Source organism: Eleutherodactylus coqui, chromosome 5 (assembly GCF_035609145.1).
Source record: "Eleutherodactylus coqui strain aEleCoq1 chromosome 5, aEleCoq1.hap1, whole genome shotgun sequence".
Lineage (NCBI taxonomy): Eukaryota > Metazoa > Chordata > Amphibia > Anura > Eleutherodactylidae > Eleutherodactylus > Eleutherodactylus coqui.
Genome location: NC_089841.1, coordinates 218,857,323 through 218,878,765, shown reverse-complemented (window position 1 = coordinate 218,878,765; position 21,443 = coordinate 218,857,323). Strand labels below are relative to the sequence as shown.

Sequence of the window (21,443 nt, the reverse complement as noted above, 5' to 3'; positions counted from 1 at the left end):
CCTCAATTTTGTGAAAATCCTATTTGCAGCTATAGGAAACATCTGGCGGGTGTGACTGATGCTAAAGGGAGATCTACAGATTAGTAAAAGGAATCTGTTACATTGAAAATGCAGTCCAATGAACAGGGAAGCCTAGTATAGAGCAAGAGCTGAGCAGATTGATATATACCGGTAGCTTTTGGCGGAAAAGATTCAGTAAAACCTGACATTTACTAATTTAAACCTATGCTCTTTCTGGGTTTAGCAGCCTAGTAGGCGATCCTACTCCATGATTGACTGCCTTCTGTCTATCAGTGTACAAACAGATATAACAGTCTATCGTTGAGTGCACCGCCCATTGGACTGCTACAGTAAACCCAGAATGGGCATAAGTTTAAATAACTAAATGCCAAGTTATACCAAAACTACATATCCATCTACTCAGCTCCTCCTGCTCTATACCACGTTTTTTGTAGACTGCATTTTCCACATTAACTTTAAATTTAAGGGTTTGTTTACTTCTTCGCTCTACACAGGCTATGGTTTCTTAATGTGCTCAATAAAAAAAACATCAGCCTTACAAACGGTTTGGGTGCTATTAGTTTGCCTAGACTGCTATCGAAGGCCTCGGTCACACGACCATTTTTTGGTCTGATCTGCAGACGCGCTTGCGATCTGCAGATCTATAGACCAAATGCATCCCAATGGGATCGGTCACATGTCCGCTTTTTATGCGGATGTGCGATCAATTATAGGACACAACGATTCGCAGAACGCGCCTATCTGCGTTCTGCGCATCGCTGTGTTCCATATATGCACACAATGGAGCCGCCGGCAGCAGCGCCGACCCCATTGAGAACATATACTTAAAGATCGTTCTTCTCTGCCACAGCTGTTACAGCTGTGGCAGAGAAGAACGATGTTCGCCCATTGAATTCAATGGAGCCGGTAATACAGCCGACTCAATTGAAAGCAATGGGCTGCCGGCATGCGCAGGATGAATTTTCAGGAAGGGCTTCAAAATATAAGCCCTTCCCTGAAAAACATCCTAAAATGTGTAAAAATAAAAAAAGGATACTCACCTTTTCCCTGCAGCTGGAGGTCAGCCGCGTTCGGCCAGCAGTTTTCCTGAACTGCTCTGTGTAGTATTCAGCAGGCGGGGATTTAAAATCCCCGCCTGCTGAATGGGCTGCCTCTGATTGGTCACAGCCCTCACCAATCAGAGGCAGCTCTCACTCACCCATTCATGAATTCATGAATGGGTGAGTGCTGCCTCTGATTGGCTGAGCGCAGGGACCAATCAGAGGCAGCTCTCAGCTATTGAATGACAGCTGAGAGCTGCCTCTGATTAGTACCTGTGCTCAGCCAATCAGAGGCAGCACTCACTCACCCATTCATGAATTCATGAATGGGTGAGTGAGAGCTGCCTCTGATTGGTGAGGGCTGTGACCAATCAGAGGCAGCCCACTACAGCCTACTACACAGAGCAGTTCAGGAAAACTGCCAGCCGGACGCGGCTGAACTCTGCAGGGAAAAGGTGAGTATCCTTTTTTTTTATTTTTACACATTTTAGGATGGTTTTCAGTGAATGGGCGCTCACCGGCAGCCCATTGCTTTCAATGGAGCCGGCTGTATTGCCGGCTCCATTGAATTCAATGGGCGAACATCGTTCTCCTATGCCACAGCTGTGGCAGAGGATAGCGGGCAGTGCAGGGTGGTTTCACTGAAAACACTGCTAGGTGCAGCTTTTTCAGCGAATCGTCGGCCCCGGTCACGCAATTTGCGGATGCGCATCCGTTATGCGATCTGCAAATCGCAGGAAAAAACGCCCGTGTGACCGAGGCCTAAGTCACAATTTTAGAAACAATCTAATGAGCCTACATGTTGTTAATAATCAGTGCAAGAATTAGGTCATGCCCAAGGGTTCACTTACTTTTTTTTGGAACTATACACTTGCTCTGCTGCTCTCCATCATAAATATAAGTATTTTAAAGTTGGAAGAAATGTTATATAACGGAGTCAGACTGATGTGTCTATGGAGTTTTCTTTTTTATCTACCGTAATTATATTGTGCGCAATTACCAGTGAATGCGATTCTGTAATAAGCCGGGCTATAAACTGTGTGATAATACACCCTCTGCAAGCTATTGCTCAAGGATGGAACATTTAAAAATAATTAACTCAAATATCTTCTTTTCACATCTCAGCTTTCACAAAATGTACATTTTTTTTGTTACAAGTTATAAAATAATCTTACTAGTTGCCATGGGAACGCAACTATTTTCAATCTGTATTTAGAGATTCATTTGCACATCTTTTTCTGCTATTTCTGTGTGCGTTTTCTATCGATTGCTATTCGAGATAGAATTTAGAAATGTAGATCTAGCTTGGTAGCAGTACCCCAAATTTAGGAATCTCACCGCCCATATGATATTATGCCATGCTCGGCTATGCACTTACAAAAGCCAGTCCACAGCAATGATGAGAGTGACATCCTCTGCTGGAAGCCCCACAGCGCTCAGAACGATCACCATGGTAACAAGGCCGGCCTGAGGAACCCCGGCAGCTCCTACGCTGGCGGCTGTAGCTGTCACACTGCAAAACGGGGAAGAAGTGTTAGAAAGTAACACAAATTTTCTTTAGTGATGGACATCCTGCAAACAATATATAGAAAAGAAACAATGATGAACAGATGTGTGACATTCTACTCCAAAAAGTGTGTTATTGTAGGTGTGGGGCACAACTCTGAGATAGAAAGGGGATACAGCGACTCGCATTGTATTCCCATGCAAAGCAGGAATAGAAAAGTGTGTTAGGGTTGTTTCACACCCGCGTCGGCACTTCCGGTTTACCGGCTCCACTTGGGGAACAGGAAAGAGAATTCCGCTGACCGTGTCTCAGGATGGAACCTAACACCGCTGAACGGACACCACTGACTATAATAAGGTCTGTTAAGTTTCCGCTCAGCTGGCCGACTTCTAGAGAGAAGAAACAGCACTGCATTCGGCGCTTTTTCTTCCAGTATTTTCAGCCGGGTCTACGATGGCCCCTCCAACCGGAGGTTCCAACGTAGATGTGAAACCGGCCTTAGAGGAAGTGGACAGTATGACATGATAAAGCTTTATTACAAATAAGACTGCAACTTGGAATAAAAATTCCTATGATGAATATTTTGGTTGCCATGATATGTAATGTTGAATGTACATACCTAATTGTGACGATCTGACCAACGTCCAACTGCATGTCATTCAGCTGTGCTATGAATACTGCTGCCACTGCTTCATAGAGAGCGGTGCCATCCATATTGATAGTGGCCCCCACGGGTAGAACAAATCTTGTTATCCGTTTGTCCACTCTGTTCTTCTCTTCGGCACAGCGGAAAGTTACCGGTAAAGTTGCTGAGCTGAAAATCATTAAAACAGGATATTGAAAGACGTGCGTGGGTCTGGTTGCACAACTAGAAGTTTTCTGTATTGAGTCAGTAATGTGAGTGATGAGCACCCCTATTGGTACCCAACTCAACAGAAAGGTACAACAAGGTGCACTTATGCCATACTGTGAGCGTATGTTGGCACGTTCTGGATGCCGAGGAAAGGGGTGAGTGCAGCCATTGACTCGGCATGTCATCCATATATACTATTCCTCATAATCAGGTATCTGTTCAAAGTTTTCTATGCAATCAGCAGAGCTTTATTTCTGAATTACTGGCTAATATAAATGTGAAGGGCAAGTTAAATGTCTAACACCCCCGATGAGACTGTAATTCGGGGGGCAATACGTGTGGGGTCTTTTCTCTTCAGATCCTGTGTAAATGGATCACCACAGTCTTGATACTTTTTCATCTCTCTTTATGCTGGCTGGTAGTATTATCTCATTCCAAATTATCATCATAGGATGGTTGTACGGGGGACTGTATGGTTGTACCCAAGACTGTATGTGGTATACCAATTCATTTTTTAGGCATTTGCACTTGGCAAGTAAAAATATTGATATGTCAATATACTTTTTTTAACCTCCTAAAGGGAATGTTTCATCACAAAATGACCTATTGTATGAATTAACTTTTAATGTTAAACTTATTTTGAAAACATTTTTTGATGATTTTTGTATTTTCAGTGTCTACCTGTTTTGTAGAGAAAACTTCTCAGCAGTCATTTTATTATCATCACAGGCAGGATTACAATGACATCATAAGCCAGGTAAACTTTATATATCAAGGAGAATATTATGCATCTAGCGGACTGTTGCTATAGACTTTGAAGACTGTTTTGGCACCTTGGGGCTGAGATTGGATTGTCTAAATATGGTGTCTTGTAGACTTTCTATTAAGCTACATGACCTAGTGGGCTTGTTCATCTTAGGAATATTGGTGGGCTGGAGACTGGAGTGCGTCATGCAGGGCCTGTGTGACCTGTAAGACAACATTTGTGCTTTGGATATCATCAAGCAAGGCCTGGAGTGTCATGGAAAGAAGAGGTGGAGTTAACTCGGAAATTTGCTACTGTTTGGGATAGTCTAGCTGCAGCCTAAACTTTGAGCTGTCGCGGAAGCGGTGTGGCTGGGTGTGTACTGTCACTCCGGGCAGAGGTCCATTGTGGGGAGTCTGCTGGGGCTGTAAGAGATGTTAGCCTAGAAGAGAGAAAAAGCAGGTTTGGTGGTGCTAGACTCAGGCTACAACTGAGTCAAAGAGGGGCTGAGAGAGCCATCAGTCTGGGAAGGCCTGGTGTGTAGCGAAAGGTTATACTACGCTCTTAGGCCTGTTTGCTGCTGTGGTGTAGTGGACTGAATGGGAGCTGAATAGTGAATAGTGTTGAACCTCCTCCTGTGCGCATGCATTAGACTGTGTTGCCAAGTTGAACTGCAAGTTATTATATTAATTGTGACAAGCTGTGAAAAGAGGTGTGAAGTTAACACTGGTTTAAGGCCCTTGTGAGGTCAACAGTGACCTGTAAAAGATAGCAGTTACTACTGAATATATTTTTATGAAGAAAAAAAAATCAAGCTCCTAGAAGGAGTTGTTGTTTTGCTGCAAAACTCAGCATGTAGTTCCATCTCAGGCAGATATGCGAATAATTAGAGTTGTGGGGTGATTAGATGAATGGTCTTGCCACCTGAGGCCCTAAACGTGGTTCCCCCTTGGCCTATAAAAGGCTCTCAGAGGCTCCTTGTGTGTAGTGGATCTCTTATTCACATCTGTAGTGACCTCTTCTTCCGCTTGTGTAGAGCTTGTTGACCACTAGACACCTCTACGACGCAGAGAAGAGATGTCACCCCGTTACCAGAGTCTGAGAGGGGGCATTATTGGGATGTGAGATGCTGGATGGTCGTATTGATGAACTGCCCACCACCTGGGCCCTTCTGACCACACGGTTAGGAGGTGTTGGGAGCAGTGGATGTGGGAGGGCACACAAAGTGACTGGGCTCAGGACCCTCTGACAGACCACCAGTAGAGAGGAGCGTCTGACCAGACTGTTAGGAGGTGTTGGGACCAGTGGATTGGGGCACACAAGGTGACCGGGCTCAGGATGCCCTCGAAAGGCCACCAGTAGAGAGTATCGTCTGATTGTCCGACAAGCAAGAGCATCTCCAACTGTTTTGTTGTCCGCCATCCAGAGACAGGTGGCGCCATTGTTACATCCCCGTGTCTGTCAGAATAATTTTCAGGTGCTTGGCTGAAGGACATTTCGTCTCACAACACCCATTATATGTTCTGCTTTTGACACCCACCCACCATCGCCTCCGTTTGAAGTGGTGTCATGAATGAAGAAAATTAGTGCTATGGAGTGGAACCGGATTGTCTTAAATGACAAATCCAGGTTTAGTTTTGGGCACTGACGACGGCCATGTTCATGTCTTGAGACCTCAGAGGGGAGCACCTGAATCTTGCTTTTGCCGTGAAGCAGCACACTGCCCCCTGCTGGTGTGATGATTTAGGGGTCCATCGCATATGACAGCCGTTCACCCCTAGTGGTACGAGGGACAATGACAGCTCAGCGATATGTTCAGGACATCCTGCAGCCACATGTGTTCCTCTCATGGCGGCTTCCAAGAGGCATTTTCCAGCAGGATAATGCTCGGCTGAACACAAGGGAGTCACACGAATGTCTCCACAACATTGTCACACTTCAGTGGCCTGTCCATCGGGGACGCCAACTTCGACAGCCTATGAGGCTCAGTTACAGTAAAAGTGGAGCAATATGCCGCAGGATACCATACGGAACCTGTATGACTCCATGCCTGCCCGTATCACATCTTGTATCCAATCTAGAGGCAGTACAACAAGGTACTAGAGCCTCCATGCCTGCCCGTATCACATCTTGTATACAAGCTAGAGGCGGTACAACAAGGTACTAGAGCCACCCTTCCCGTGTTCAGTTTTTCCGCACTAAATTATCCTTTTGCTCTGATACTGTAATCACTTACTTATATCAACGTTACAATCACACATATAAGTTTCATTCAATTCTGACAACTCCTTCTAGGGGATAGATTTTTTTTACAATAGGTGTATGTTTAAGAATTAGCACGACGAAAAGTGAGCGCTGCAACCACCATGCGTACTGTGCCCTACCCTGTAAACTGTAACCAAGAAGTACGTTGTGCCCCTGTACAGCAGAGAAAAAGTAAAAATCTTCTGTTTTACCAAATCAAGGTCTGCGACTGCTTCAATGTGTACTTGATGGGTTTATTGCTTTTTGTGCATTGCTCAGTTGACACCCACCGTATTTTCAATATTTATGATGTAGCAAGCAATAAAAAGTATCTATTCAACACATGGTAAAAATGAAAAAATGACTTACCTTGACGATATCATAAGAGCTGTGAGAAGAGCCTGTGCCATACCCATTGCGAAACGGAAAGGGTTCTTCCGTACTATTACTAGATAGATAAGTGGCAACACTATAATGGAATGGATGGCGAGTCTGTAAGAACAATCACAAGATTATTAAACATATCAACCTGTCACTATAATGCAAATGAAAACCATCAACAACTTGAGGTAAGTTAAGTGTATATTTCATTATGGATGGGAGCAATAAAGCGTTTCATGGTATCCTAAGTTTATACATTATTTTCCCCTTAACATAAAAGTTGACATATATAAAAAACGTACCCACTGAGCACTGTTGCCATATAAAGACCGAGCTTGCGGAAGATCTCCCAGTCATTGACTTCAATTATCTTTCCTGCAATCAAAAACAAGATGCCAATGGGCATGTACCTAAAATGCATGAAATAAATAAATGTGTTATTCGAATGAAACGTTATACTTCTACTAAGAAACAGTAACAGTATAATGTGAATTAGTGCACTCAGGAAGAAACAAGAGTTTGCAGAAATAAGGCCCCATGCACATAGGGCAAACTGAATTGCGGTTACCGCGCTTGTTACTGGTGCGGGCGATCCGCGGCTCAAGTTGCCCATAGATGTGCGTGGAGATTCCTCTGTCCGTGAACAAAAGAGGATTTTATTTGCGGAAACAACGTTCCGAAAACAAAATCGCAGCATGCTTTATTTTAGAGCAGGATACGCAGGGACGGCTTCTATTGATTCAATGGAAGCTGTCCATTCCGCGGCACTTCTGCAGTGAGCACTGCAGAAGTGTTGCTGGATCCACGTCAGCGCAGGGAAATCTGTACTGCGCATGTGTGCCGGCAGCAAATCCACAGTACAGAAGAAAATAAGAAACGACAGGTAAGCAGAGTCGCTGGCAGCGGGCATGGGCGGATTCCGTGCGGGATTCCCTACACGGAATCCATGCATGCTGTCTGCAGGCGGCCTAAGACTGACTTGAGAACCAAATTTTTCTTAGTGTTGATATTAGTAAATCTTGTATGTGGCATATATATATAAATCATTGTTGTGTTGGTAAACATGTCGGGCTACTATTCAGCATGCCACCAGCCCTTTGTTGCTTATTGATGCTATTGAATTAAATTTCAATTCCCTTTCTCTCATTCCTCTTTGCATAAAAATGCAGATTTTTGTTGTTTTATATAAATATATCAATATCACATAAGTTGATGGAAGAAAACTACTAAACCACTAACAAGTACACAAATGTCTATAACTATTGATTATTTTGTGTATACCATATGTGTCATATAAAACCAATTAGAATCTTTTATTATTGTGTTTACACCAACCAATTAAACAGCAACTGGACAGAAACTCAGATATTTCATAGTTTTGTCCCAGTACGGTGCATGTGCTGCTCATTAGGTAAGATACAAGTTGATCACTTACCACATGATTATCTGGACTATTTGCATTGTTGCATCGTTTAGCGCATTGAAAAAGTCCACCAAAACTTGTCCCTTTTCTCCCATTTTTCCAATGACAATTCCAAATACAAGACAAAAGACGATAAGGCCTAAGACGTTGACTCCATCGCTGTACATGCCAACAATTGTGTATTCCTTTGTTTTGTTCTGTAAGGTCAAAAACAATCTTAACTTAAGCGTTCGAGACAACCACCAACATGTCATATTTATGAACAAATACAAAAATGGATGTTTCACCTATGTTGCTGCATCTCATATTATCTATTCAAATATGCTGCTTTCTTCTACACCCCCTCATATCTGTCATTCATTACCTTGATTACCTACTCTCAATACTACCGTGCCAACTCTCAACCTCTGCTGGCTGCTTGACAGAAAATACAGTCACATCATCTCTTACAAAAAAGGTAAAAAAAGTATGCAGTTATCTTTATACTGCAAACACACTGTAATTGTATACATACCCAAGCACTACCTGGGAATACTCAGCACTACAGCTGCCCTACTTGTACTGACAATGGATTTGTCCCTTGATTTGTCCCTTAAACTGACATATACCACTTCAGTAATCTGCTGTCAAAATACTAACGGCTTCCTGCTGGGAGTGATGTGAGTTACATTTGATGAAGTTATCATCATGTGATCAGTCAACAGGGCTCAGAGCTCCGTCCATGATCACATGACAGTGACGTCATCACAGGTCCTAAAACATGCAGAGCCTGACAGCAGCCGTGTGCTTACAGGACCTGTGATGACGTTACCGTCGTGTGATCAGGGCCAGAGCTTAAAACCCCCGGTGACTGATCACATGATGGTGACATCATCACAGGTCCTGTAAGCACATGGTTGCTATAGGGCTCCGCTGGTTTAGGACCTGTGACCAACTCCAATCCCTTTCACTGTATTACGTTAGTAAGTGGCACACTGCGCCACCAGAAACACTGGTACTAGTCTTTATCCTATTTAAGAGATGTATGAAAACACAATATTATAGCACGTTTACAAGACTAAATGAAAATGTTCACGATCCCATCTGTTGTAACCCCTCAAGGACCAAGGATAATAAATATACGGCTTTAATCCCATTCAATAGTAAAGATATGGTGCAGGATTAAAGCTCCTGCTCCTGTAATCAAGCAGGGGCAAGTTGGGTTCTCAGCTATTAGTCACAGCTGAAAACCCAAAAGAGAAGGCAGAAGGGATTTTTAACCGCTTCTTCTATACAGGCTATATAGTACTCAATGAGAGCTATGTAGTTTAGAGAGAAAGTGGAAGTGTTACTACGGCTATTCGACCCAGCGGTCATATGACCGTCGGGTGCCCGCTGTCACGGCAGAGCTGCAGGATCACTGCAGGAGGATGTTTTTTCCTATAACTGTGGCCCCTATGGATGCCCCAGTTACTGTGGAAAAGTGTGAAATAAAAAAAAAGACAATTTGAATGATCTCTGGAGGTCCTATATGATGTGATGGGGGATATAGATGTTAAAAAATAGTTACAAAAATAAGTTTAAAAATTACAGAATAAAATAAAAATATGTATATAAAAAAGAAAATGACCCACCGCTGATGCCAAACAAAACGTTGCTATTAGCTCCCTGTAATCCGAGACTATAGAAATTATATATCAAAACGTCCAAAACAAAATTAAAAACCCATTGCTGTCATTTATTTTAGCCTAAATATACTAACTTAAAAATAAACAACTGTAAATTAAAAAAAAAACTTTTTAGCTGAAAAAAGTCCAAAAAATATTAAAAATAGCCCAATAAGTCATGAAAACAAAACACAGCAAAAATAATTTTTGGTAGCTGAAGAAAAAAAAAAATAGGGCAGTAAAACTACCAAATGGGTAAAATCCCTCCCAAAGGGGCCTTGTCCTTTAGGACCAAAACACCCTGGTCCTTAAGGGGTTAATGTTAATAAATTTGTCTGGAGATCCATCACAACAACCTAAAACATATGAACATAAATAGGATATTACCTCTTGATCTCCTGTCAGGAACAGATCGAAGGTGCCATTCTTGTCGATGGTGCTGTTCTTGTCAGGTTCCTTTGATGGTTTCTGCTCTTGACGCTTGGTCTTGTACTGTAATAGGCAATGTTTATATCATTGTCTTAAGCTCTTCAGATGTGTATTTAAGAACCACTAAAGCTTAAACCTTAACCCCAGCTGCAGGGAGAGGAGGAGATGGATCCATTTTCTCTTCACAGTGAAGTCATCAACTCATCGCAGATTATAATGAACTTGCTTTTATTTGTGCAGCAACTAAAAATAATGCATTGAAGGTTCCATTTAAATCCTTCTTGAGGTTTGCAAACCTCATATCAGCAAGTAGTGTAGGACTCCATAGATTTTCTATGTAACCCCTACATTGCACCAAGCAGGGGCAGAAACAGGTGAATGGGTAAAGAGCTCAGCTTACCGCTTCTGTCTGCTCATTTTAAAGACCGTGGGGGTATCAGCAGCCGGATCCCACCGATCAATACTTCTGACAAGTCACTATTACATGCCAGAAGTTTTTTTAAAGTTTAGTTACCCTTTAACAACGCCTGCCAAGTGTTATGCTTAATAGCACAACCACTCCCTAGGTGAGGGCATCACACGGTACCTTTGGTTGTCTCTGCTGCTTACTAGAGATGAGCGAGCATGCTTGGTAAGGGAAATTACTCGAGTGAGCATCGGCATTTTCGAGTAACTGCCTGCTCGTCCGAAAAGATTGTGGGAGCAGCGGAGGAGAGATCTCTCTCTGCCACCCGCTTCCCCCCGCAGCCCCCCAAATCGAGTAATTTCCATTACCGAGCATGCTCGCTCATCTCTACTGCTTACCATTCCAGCTTGGTCCTTTTTTCTCCTCTGCCTGTTAACATTTCAACTATAACACACTGTATCTTTGCTAGTCTCTCCGAGGTAGGCTGGTTTTGTCTAAAATGAGTCTGTTAGCTTGAATATGCTGTCCAAACTGCACACATCATGTTATAGAGCAGGATGAGCCGAGAAGACTCATATATAGATTTATGGGGAAAGATTCAGTATAACTTGTGTTTTACTCATTTAGACATTTGCTAATTCTGAGCTGAACAGACCAATGGGCGGAGCTATCAGTACATACACAGATAGCTGTCAATCACTGATAACTCCTCCCACTGGACTGTTCAGCTCAGAATGAGCAAATGTCTATATGTATATTACAGTATACAGGACAGCTCTCTAATGTCAATGGCTGTTCTGTATATGTATATTACACTATGCAGGACAACTCTCCAATGTCAGCGGCTGTTCTGTATATGTATATTACAATAGGTAGGGCAGCTCTCCAATGTCGAAGGCTGTTTGGTATATGTATATTACAGCATGCAGGACAGCTCTCCAATGTCGAAAGCAGTTCTGCAAGTATATATATCACAATATGCAGGACAGCTCTCTAATGTTGGAGGCTGTTCTGCATATAAATATTACAGTATGCAGGACAGCTCTCCGATGTAGGAGGCTGTTCTGTAAATATATATTACAATATGCAGGACAGGCTTCCAATGTCCAAGGCTGTTCTGCATATGTATACTACAATATGCCAGACAGCCTCTGACATCAGACAGCTGTCCTGCATACTGTAATAAATATATACAGAATATTCCCCAACCTCGGAAAGCTGTCCTGCATAGTGTTAGAAACATGTGCTATACACATTGCATGCAGTTACAGGATGCCTTTGTATGGCACTGTATTACAGAGCTCTATTTATCTATCAATCTATCTATCTAGAAATTAGAAATGAATAGAGCCTTATTATATAAATGTATGTTATATCACTGTACATATATTTACAGGATTATTTATTACAAATGATCTTCCCGATGTGAAACACTCATAACTCACGTTTAATTTTTCATCATATTTCTCACGTTTAATTTTTGAAAAAATTGCTAATAAAATGATCATAACCTTCCTTTCTATGTGTTTCTGTTGAGCAATTCCAAGGAATCCACAAGTACTTTCCCACCCAAAATAAATAAGAGCTGGGAATGCGGGTGGCAGAGAAATTGTATTGGAAAGGGTAAATATAATCATTTTTTTTAATAGCCTACTGCTAGTAATTGGAGTATCAAATATATGAGAGCGATGAATTCTCAGAGTTGATGTACTAGTGTTACGTGTGCTGCTGGGATCTGTAGTTCTAAGCTTCCTAGTAGCACAGCCCTCACAGGGTTAATTGATTGAGCTGGCTGGGTGTGGTACTTCCTGCTAGCCAATCTCCTGGGTCTGTGTTCACCTATAAACCCAGCTCCTTGGCAGTCTGTCTGGTGTTTAGGGTGAGCAATCATGAATCCTTGTCTGTTGAAGTTTGCGGTGTGACCTGCTATCTGTGTTTTGTTGCAGCTTGCTGTGTGATCTGTGCCTTGCGGTTCATGTCCGTTTGTACATTTATTTTGTGTCAGTTTGGTCTGCTGAGTTTGTTTGCTATGTGTGCGCTAGTTTGGCCCCTAGGGCCATCTAGTAGATGTGTCTTGCTAGTGTGGGGACTGCAAGATATGAAGGGCCTTGCCGGGGCTTGCAGCTTAAGTTCATTGGCCAATGTACGAACTAACACCTCGCATTTATATTCAGCTTATCTGCTATTAGTGGTTGCATTGTGGCTGCTGTATGCTGTGTATTCGGGCTCTGTGTGTCCTGTTGTTCAGTCCCTGTCATGTGGCATGTGAATCCGTCCTGTTCTGGTGCGTGGCTCCTAGGATCAGCTAGGGCCGAGATCCGAAGACCGCTGGGCTGCCCTTACTGGGGCAATGTCCCCGCTTAGGTAGGGCACTGTCATCCTCCCGTGTAGAACGTCTTTGCCTGAAACCCATGTGAATTTCCTGTGAAACCCGTGTGCGTACCTAGTCCTCTCTTTGGTCACGATCGTGTGGGCCCCGTGCCTAGTTTGCCCACACGATCGTAACAATTAGGTTGTTATTGGTGATGTATTCGCATCTACTGGACTAATCATCAATAGTATCTCCAAAGATATCATATATTATCCTGCAGCTCAGCATATCGCACAAGGATTAACTACGAAGTTCTTTAAAAACATCACGCTGGTCAGAATTTCTTCAGACAATTCTGTCTTCTGTAAGGTAATAACTGTTTAAGTGATATGATCTAAACACAACTATCTAAACTAGTAACATATGGTCCACGGTCAATAACAAATCAATGGACGCCCTGAATTATATGTAAAAGGTAATAAATGAAGGGTGTTGTCCTACCTGTTGGAAGCACGCCTGGACAAGGTTTTCCGGGAACATATTTCTAAGAGATAAGTGAAGGTTTAGTTAAAAATAACAGTCACAAAAACAATGTCTTATAAATAAATGTGTCCACAGACACTTCATTCTAGTGGGTATATATGTTACATTATGTCACAGCCTTAGGAGAAATATCAGAGAGCCCTGGCAATACTTGGTAGAATACAGCGAATGTACAGAAAAACAAAGATTAGAGCATATGGATGCATTCCAGGACCATAACGATAAAGTATGAAATATCCTGCATTAGAAAAACATTAAAAACAGTGGCTGCATTAAAGAACGCTGATGTGTTTCAGCGCAGACAAGAGTCTTAGTCATTACACAGTCATACAAGACAACCACGCTATATATTGGAACACTAGGATATGACCTAATTCTAGAATCCAGAACGCCTCTCTCGTTAATAATTTGTAAAACCGGCTACCTCCCCGTATAGGTCTTGTGGATTCTAAGATTAGTTACTTGATTTCCTTCTGAATTAAACTACAGAAGAGATCTTATGTATTTCTACTAATATAAATGGAGTTATTTAATGTTTTCATATTTTATAGGTATGTGTAGGAGGTACTTGTTAATCTATGAATTGAAGCCAAATCATAGTTTTCTTATATATACCGTTTCCCCAAAATCATGATTTTTCAGGATTTTCGGGGAGGCTTAAATATAAGCTCTACCCCAAATATAAGCCCTAGTTACAGTTCATGAAAAAAAGTCAATAGAAATGCATTAGGTGCGTGAAAAGGGCTGTAAAAATGCAATTGCTGTATTTTTACAACACTTTTCACGCAAGTCAGCGGAGTCACTTACACAGCAGGCTGGGTGTATGTTCTTCCTGCTACTCTCCAGACCTCCGGCGCGGTTCTCGAAGTCCTCAGCTGTCCACAAAGGATCACTTCCTGGTTAGGTGTTTCATAAATCCCGCCTCCACAAAGCGATGGCTGTAATTGGTTATTTGAGCGCTGCATTGATTGGCTGAGCAGGATTTATGATACGCTGAGAATCGTTCACTTCTCGTTCAGTGTTTCACATTCACAATGTTGAAACGCAGCGATAAGTGAACGAGACGACAATTATTTTAAGGTTGGTTGTAAATGAACGACGAACGAAAAGTGAATAATTCTCGTCTGTAGCGCGGTTGTTGGCTCGCGTTTAAACCAAATGATCATCGCTCACTTTCGCTTATTTGAACGTTTTTTTGAACGATAATCGTTATGTCTAAACACACTTTAGGGTTCATATCTGAGCTGTGTGTGTTTTTTAACGCACCCACTGTATTTAATGTATTTGTAATAAAGGATATTTGACACTTTTTCAATATTGTGCTGGAATCCACCTATATGCTAGATTCCGTTTTAGTAACATAGTAAGGCTGAAAAAGACAAAGGTCCATCCAGAAATTCCAGTCTAAGAAAAGATGTTAGACGTTTTGGGGTCATTGACAAAGCTCCCATGAATTCCTTAAAGATTGAGCATGCAATGTAAGTTAAGAATAAGTTATTTTAGTTCTACACTTTCAAAAGTCATATAAGTGAAATACCGGCAAATTGTGAAGGTGATAACAATGTTAACTAAGAATTGTAGACATCACACTCATTTACCTTTCAAGCAGTACAGTAAGTAACTCAGCTGAGTACTAATGACCAATGATGCCCCTTTCTTTTATTTCCTGCCCTAAATCAGACAAAGTACCAGCCCGGGAATGATGCACACTTAGTTATTAGTATAAAATAGCACTGCCTCACAAAATCTGAAAAATCCCCCCAAATCCAAAAGACTGTGAAGAACTTCTGCTGTAAAAGACAATAAAGAAAAAATAAACTACTGCCACACATTGGTACCCGTGTAAATGCTGAGGTTTAATTCCTGGATTTTCTGCCCCCCACATATGCTAGTTCTGTAAATCTCTAATATTTAGCAAAGCCTAGTTAAAAGGCCTCACTATAAGATGTAAGAGGGTTTTACTTCACCTTTTATGCTTTTCCCAATTGTGATCAGAATAGATTTTTTTAATATTACTTATACGAGATATAAAACACATAGACTTTATCATAAATGAAAAGTACAAAAAAGAAAAGACTGTTCTCGGCTTACACCTTTCACAAAGAGAGAAGAGAAATTACAACATGACAGACCGATGGCCGTGTTATATTGAAACCATGTGGACCGTTCCAAAGGTCACAAAACAATATTCTCTCCTCTGTTGTTAACGTGTTTATCCACTTTGCCCCCTTATCCACAAAAGGATCAGTTCATGACGTAAGAGCATCTCGCAGGCTGCATGGGAAGAAGAGTCTTTTTTTCAATCACCGACTCCAAAGAGATGATTTGAAAACCATCTACGAAGTAAAACTGTACCAAATATAAGACTTGATGCAAGACCCAGTACTTAGTATATTAAGTACTGGGTCTTGCATCAAGTATATTAACCCAGTTTATTTAGTTCAGGTTGGCTTGACATCTGCGTCTGTCCCTCAGTCTTTGTTTTCAGTGTTTTTAAATTAAAAAAAAGGGAAGCAAATTGGACGCATATAGAGCAATCCATGTTTTTGCTCTCAGTTTGGGTTCACTTTGACTCCGTTCCGTTTACTTTCAGTTGTTCTGAGCAGTAAAAAAGGTGCAGCTTGCAGCGTTATTGTTCCCGACCAAAAAAACCAAAGTGTGTGGAAGGCACCTTTCCGTTTAGTTGTTTGCATTAACATTTTCAAATCCACTGTCTGACGTCTTCCTACATTCTGTATGACGTCCGGCAGGGTATTCTTACTGTATATTGCCGGCCGCTCTGTTGTCAGGGGCATCTCTGGCATGTCACATACTGCAGTACTGGCTCTATCCAGCAGATGGTGCCATTGTATAATGGCGGAAAGAGAAAGACCCCTAGGAAACCCTGAATCCAAAATTGGATTGCAAAGGGTTAAGGGCAATGACAGAGGGAAGCAAACTGTAGGGCATCTGCTGCCCTTGGTGTTGAATGGATCCTTTTTATCAATACACTGTAAAGCAAAACAATAGGTGACCAGAGAGGGAAGAGAAGTGAAGCTCTTGGTAGATGAGGAGGAGGGAGAAGCCCAGGAAGCCAGGGGTAAAGGAGGGACAGGCAAAAGCCCAAGAAGCCTGGGGTAGGGGAGGGGTGAATAGCCCAGCCACCACCCCCACCAGCCAAGAGTGTTTATTGTGTGTATTGTGCTGACCTGGAGGAAGAGCTCTGGCAGACCCCTGGAGTGTGTAATGACCTGCATATCCAATATTCTGCTACTCTACCTCAAAAAAGGTATTTGCACGCATGCATCAGTTCTGCTTCACTTTGTAATCAGTCCACATTCAATTAAAAACTGAGCAGTTTTACAAGGCCTCCAAACGCACCCTTACCTGAACTTGAATCACCTAAGAAAAATAAGATTGCATCCAATTCCAAAGTTACCATAAAAGATATATGAATTATCTCTTGGATCTGGGCAGAATACTGATAAACGTGGGGCTTCTCTCCAGCAGATCTCTCAAGTCATCCTCACATCAGAAATGATCTGTAGTTGCAACATATTTTTCCAGTGTAGCTGCTTAGTCACTATTATATTGTTTGTTATTCATCAACCATTATCTTCAAGAATACCTAGTTATATCTCTTGATGGTACAGATGGGTCAAAATGACAAATTATGGTGCTATCGGAATTGACTACACTGAATTTATGACACAATGTGGCCCTTTTCTAGGGAAAGGTAATTTAAATTGGACATTGCCTACAATACCAAGAAAAAAAGTTGTCAAATTATTATACAGCTTTCAGTTCATTTAAATTACTTTACTAGTCATGCCAATAGTAGGAAGATGATATTATAAAGTATCTACAATTGGGAGGCATCAGTAACCAAACACACATCGGGAGCCGGCCACCAGGTCTTTAGAAGAGCGTGGCACTGACCCATACAGTGATGGAGCCACAGCACCCAACCAGCACTGCTAGCCCTTCGTTCTATCCATCTGCGAGGCATAAGGCCTCAGAACTTTTCAAGTGGGACTCCCACCGATCAGGAGGCTATGGCATATTCTTGCAATATGTGCAGAATTTCCACATCCTGAATAAATGACAACATCAATAAAGCAATTCGTCTTTGAAGAGGATCTGTCATACCCTCTGACAAGTAGCATGGGCTGCATACCTTTACAACCAGGTCTTTGCTGATTCCTCCACTGTTTTTATTTTTGCTCCACCTTTCCCCTGCAATGGCTCCTATTGGTTCAGATCCAATACTAGTCAATTGTGATGTGGAGGGTTTCCACTACCCAGTATCAATTAAATGGGACATCATCCATAGATACTGAGTGATGGACACTACCCACTTGCCTAGTATTGGCTTATAAGGTAATGGCAGCCATTAAATAGGATGGCTAGAAAAAGAATAAAAATAGTGAATTTCACGAGCAGCGTCTGCCAAGGGATCAGCACACCACAATTGTCTGCAGACAAGAAAGGTCCTCCTTAAAACTATTAGAACAAAAAAGTCTATTTCTTACTTTCTAGACTACTAAGTCTAGAAAGATGCATTATGCTAATAGATTTGTAAAACACAGCAAAGTAAAAAACTCTGAAAAGGGTCTGGCGATAGATACATTTATTTTGAAATGTATATACAGACTTAGCAGCGTTATTGCTGCTCACGTTATTCCTACTACTGCGAAAAGGAAATGCAGCTTCATTTTTTTCCCACCTGCCTCTATCGGGATGTTTTGAAGGATGCTATAATAAAAGTTTTGTTCTTACTTCATGGGTGCTGGAACAAATCTTGTGTTTTGGAATCGGATCCACCCGTGGCTGAAGCGGCTTCCTTCCCTGCACCATGCTACTTAGTTTCCAGTATAGTGTCTGGTGTGGGTCAACTGGTTTCACTTTGTCTATACGCTAATGGGGTAATGCAGCCACCATTCAAACTTAATGACAGCGGCTGCGCTACACAAATGGCCCAGCGATACTTGGCGGTCTACGCTAGAATTCATACATTCACTTTCCATTTACAGCCTGCCCTCTGATATATGTAAAGTCCTAACAGCCATCAAGGTGTACTTAACTATAACTACATATACAATACTATTTAATTAGGCTTGGGAAAGGCAGCAGTTATTGCCACACATGCCACATCTTCTCCATGCTAGAGATCTTCCAGAAGTCTGCTATGGTCAGACAATACTTTCATCAACTTCTTAGCAACCACTCAAAACAGGATTACCATTTATAATACGCTTGTTCTAGCTGTACTGTATTTGCTTTAAGCAGCCAAGTGAAGTAGAAACATGTATTTTGTCCTAAATGGATATGAAGCATACTTTACTCCAAAGCAAACACAAAAGAGGATCTATTAGCACAGGATAAATATTGACTGCATTTAAAGGGAACCTGTCATCACCTATACGCACCAGAAGCTACGTTTATGGGCTTTACAAGAGGAGTCCAGGGAGGTGCTTTTTAAACTTACCTGACTCCCTCACTGCTATTGCTAGAAACCGGGGCTCAGTCAGCACATGGGACCCTGCTCCGTAGTCAGCGCGCGGGACCCTGCTCCGCAGTCAGCGTGCAGGACCCTGCTCCGCAGTCAGCGCCTGGGACCCTGCTCCACAGTAAGCGCATGGCACCCTGCTCCACAGTCAGCGCATGGGACCCTGCTCCACAGTCAGCGCGCGGGACCCTGCCTTGCAGTCAGCATGCGGGACCCTGCCTTGCAGTCAGCGTGCGGGACCCTGCCTTGCAGTCATCGCGTGGGACCCTACTCCGCAGTCAGCGCGCGGGACCCTGCCTTGCAGTCAGCGTGCGGGACCCTGCTCCGCAGTCAGCGCGTGGGACCCTGCTCCACAGTCAGCGCGTGGGACCCTGCTCTGCAGTCAGTGCGTGGGACTCTGCTCTACAGTCAGACATGTACACGCACACACACACACTTCTCTATGGGCATTCACCTATAGACTTCAAAGGTGAGTCTAATGCAGCCTCCAAGGCAAAAATGTATGGTGCCTATAGGTGATAACAGGTTCCCTTTAAAGCATACCTATCATTTACATTTTATTCCACCAACGCTTTTCAATTGGCTACAAAATAATTTGTACTTTTCTAGCCATTGCAGCGGTATTTATCCTCCAGCTCCACACATTATCTGCAGAGTAAACTTTGAGCATTTCATACGCTGTATAGTCTTGTGTAAAAGGAGGCAAAAAAAGTAGAAGCTGTAAGATTATAATAAATCTGGAAACAATAAAATGACAAAAAAGGATTCTATCACTTACTATTTGGCCCAAAAATGTTAAAAATAACAGAACTGACATGTAAATAAATATTAAAGAAGGACTTAACAGAATTTTTATCATTCAGAATGATCATTCATTCATACATGTTGCGCTTTTAGGCTGGCCGCACACGGGCATATTTGCATTGCGGACTTTGAAGCGGGGGTCCGCCTCCAGATTCTGCAGCAAATACTGCCCATAACATGCTATTGAAAAACGCTTCTTTCCTGCACACGAGTGGAAATCAATTGCAATCGCAATTGCAGGCGCAGCTCCCATGGACTTCAATGAGAGTTGTGGCTGCAATTACAAACACTGGCCACTACCCAGGGGTCGGAGCAGTGGTTTTGGCTCCAGCCCCTGTGTATCCCGGCGCTCACAGTCGGTGCTGGCTGGAAAACCCCTTGAACGTTACAGAAATGAGGTTGTTCTGAATACCATTTCTCTTTCTGCATGCCAGATAGCTACCAGAGTGAATGCTGTTGAGAAGTATCCGCTGTATTTGGGAAGTGAAGCGTAAAAAAGAGGAATGTAACTTTTGTAACAGTCACTTAGTAACAATTCCTTACACACATGGACACTAATATCCTACCTTATCAGGTCCAGCAGTGCATCCACAGTAGTGACTTCAGGTGTACTCCCCGTTCTGTCAATTTCATCTGCACTTTGAGACACTCCAGGTTTGATGGTCACAACCAAAACAATTCCTGCAGTTGAACAATAAGTTCAGTTGTTATCTTCTGCGTTATTATATTGGTATTCTATAAATGTTGTCCATAGAGTCTATATTGCGTATTTGTTTTATGTATATGGCGTTACACAATTTTGCAGTTCCCATTTATAACTGTCCACTATAGCACATACATCAGTTACTACAGTTCCCCGTGACGGATACTACATGCTACTTCAAATATACTTTATTGAGTGTTGCACAGATTTTAGAGTTGCTATCACAGATGTGACAGTGCAGTAAATCAGTGCAGAATTGTAAATCCTACCAATATGGCGTCTAAGTCAGGACCTTCCGTCAGAAACCGGAGGATGGTCAGAGTATGAATTTTCATAAGCTTCCTGGAGTGACAACTTATCTACATCGAATGATCAATCGCTGCATTAGGAACAGCCGGAGCATGATATATTGTAATCAGTAATACAGTACCACATAAAGGCTACCTCATCTGCTCTCATATAATGTGCTGACCTCTTCTCTGTGCAGCAGAAGGCAACATTTGGCAGTCATAGGTAAATATGGTGATTGACTTCGACCACAGATAGACTGTTGGTGTCCAGAGTTGTACTTGCTAGCTATCTTCAAACTACAGTGTCAAGAATGTACCAAGACCGGTTCAACCATGGACAGCCATCTGACAGAGTGGCATGTCTGGTATATCAGCAAGAACCTGCCACAATGGATCAACTGACCCAGCAGTACAATAGCGGGGACGTTAGACTAATTTCCACAATGACTAGGCGACATACCTTGTATTGACTGGGGTTCAATAGCTGCAGACAGATAAGGACACCCTTGATGACCCCTGGACATTCCAACAATGCCTTGCATCGGCCAAGGAAAGACATCATTGGACTTTGGACATATGACAGAAGGTCATTTGGAGTGATAAGTCCTG

The 21,443-nt window shown here is 42.4% G+C and overlaps 1 protein-coding gene across 1 annotated transcript in view; it reads right to left on the bottom strand.

The window, feature by feature from the left end:
• Window positions 1–21,443, bottom strand: part of SLC1A1 (solute carrier family 1 member 1) — a 56,280-nt gene that overhangs the window by 6,678 nt on the left and 28,159 nt on the right. Inside the window, exons 4-11 of the mRNA XM_066604235.1 lie at window positions 20,408–20,522; window positions 13,508–13,550; window positions 10,248–10,352; window positions 8,227–8,411; window positions 7,094–7,201; window positions 6,780–6,902; window positions 3,188–3,382; window positions 2,440–2,574 (exon numbers count right to left, since the gene is read on the bottom strand). Coding sequence (XP_066460332.1) covers window positions 2,440–2,574; window positions 3,188–3,382; window positions 6,780–6,902; window positions 7,094–7,201; window positions 8,227–8,411; window positions 10,248–10,352; window positions 13,508–13,550; window positions 20,408–20,522 — 1,009 coding nt within the window. The remainder of the gene's footprint in view (window positions 1–2,439; window positions 2,575–3,187; window positions 3,383–6,779; window positions 6,903–7,093; window positions 7,202–8,226; window positions 8,412–10,247; window positions 10,353–13,507; window positions 13,551–20,407; window positions 20,523–21,443) is intronic.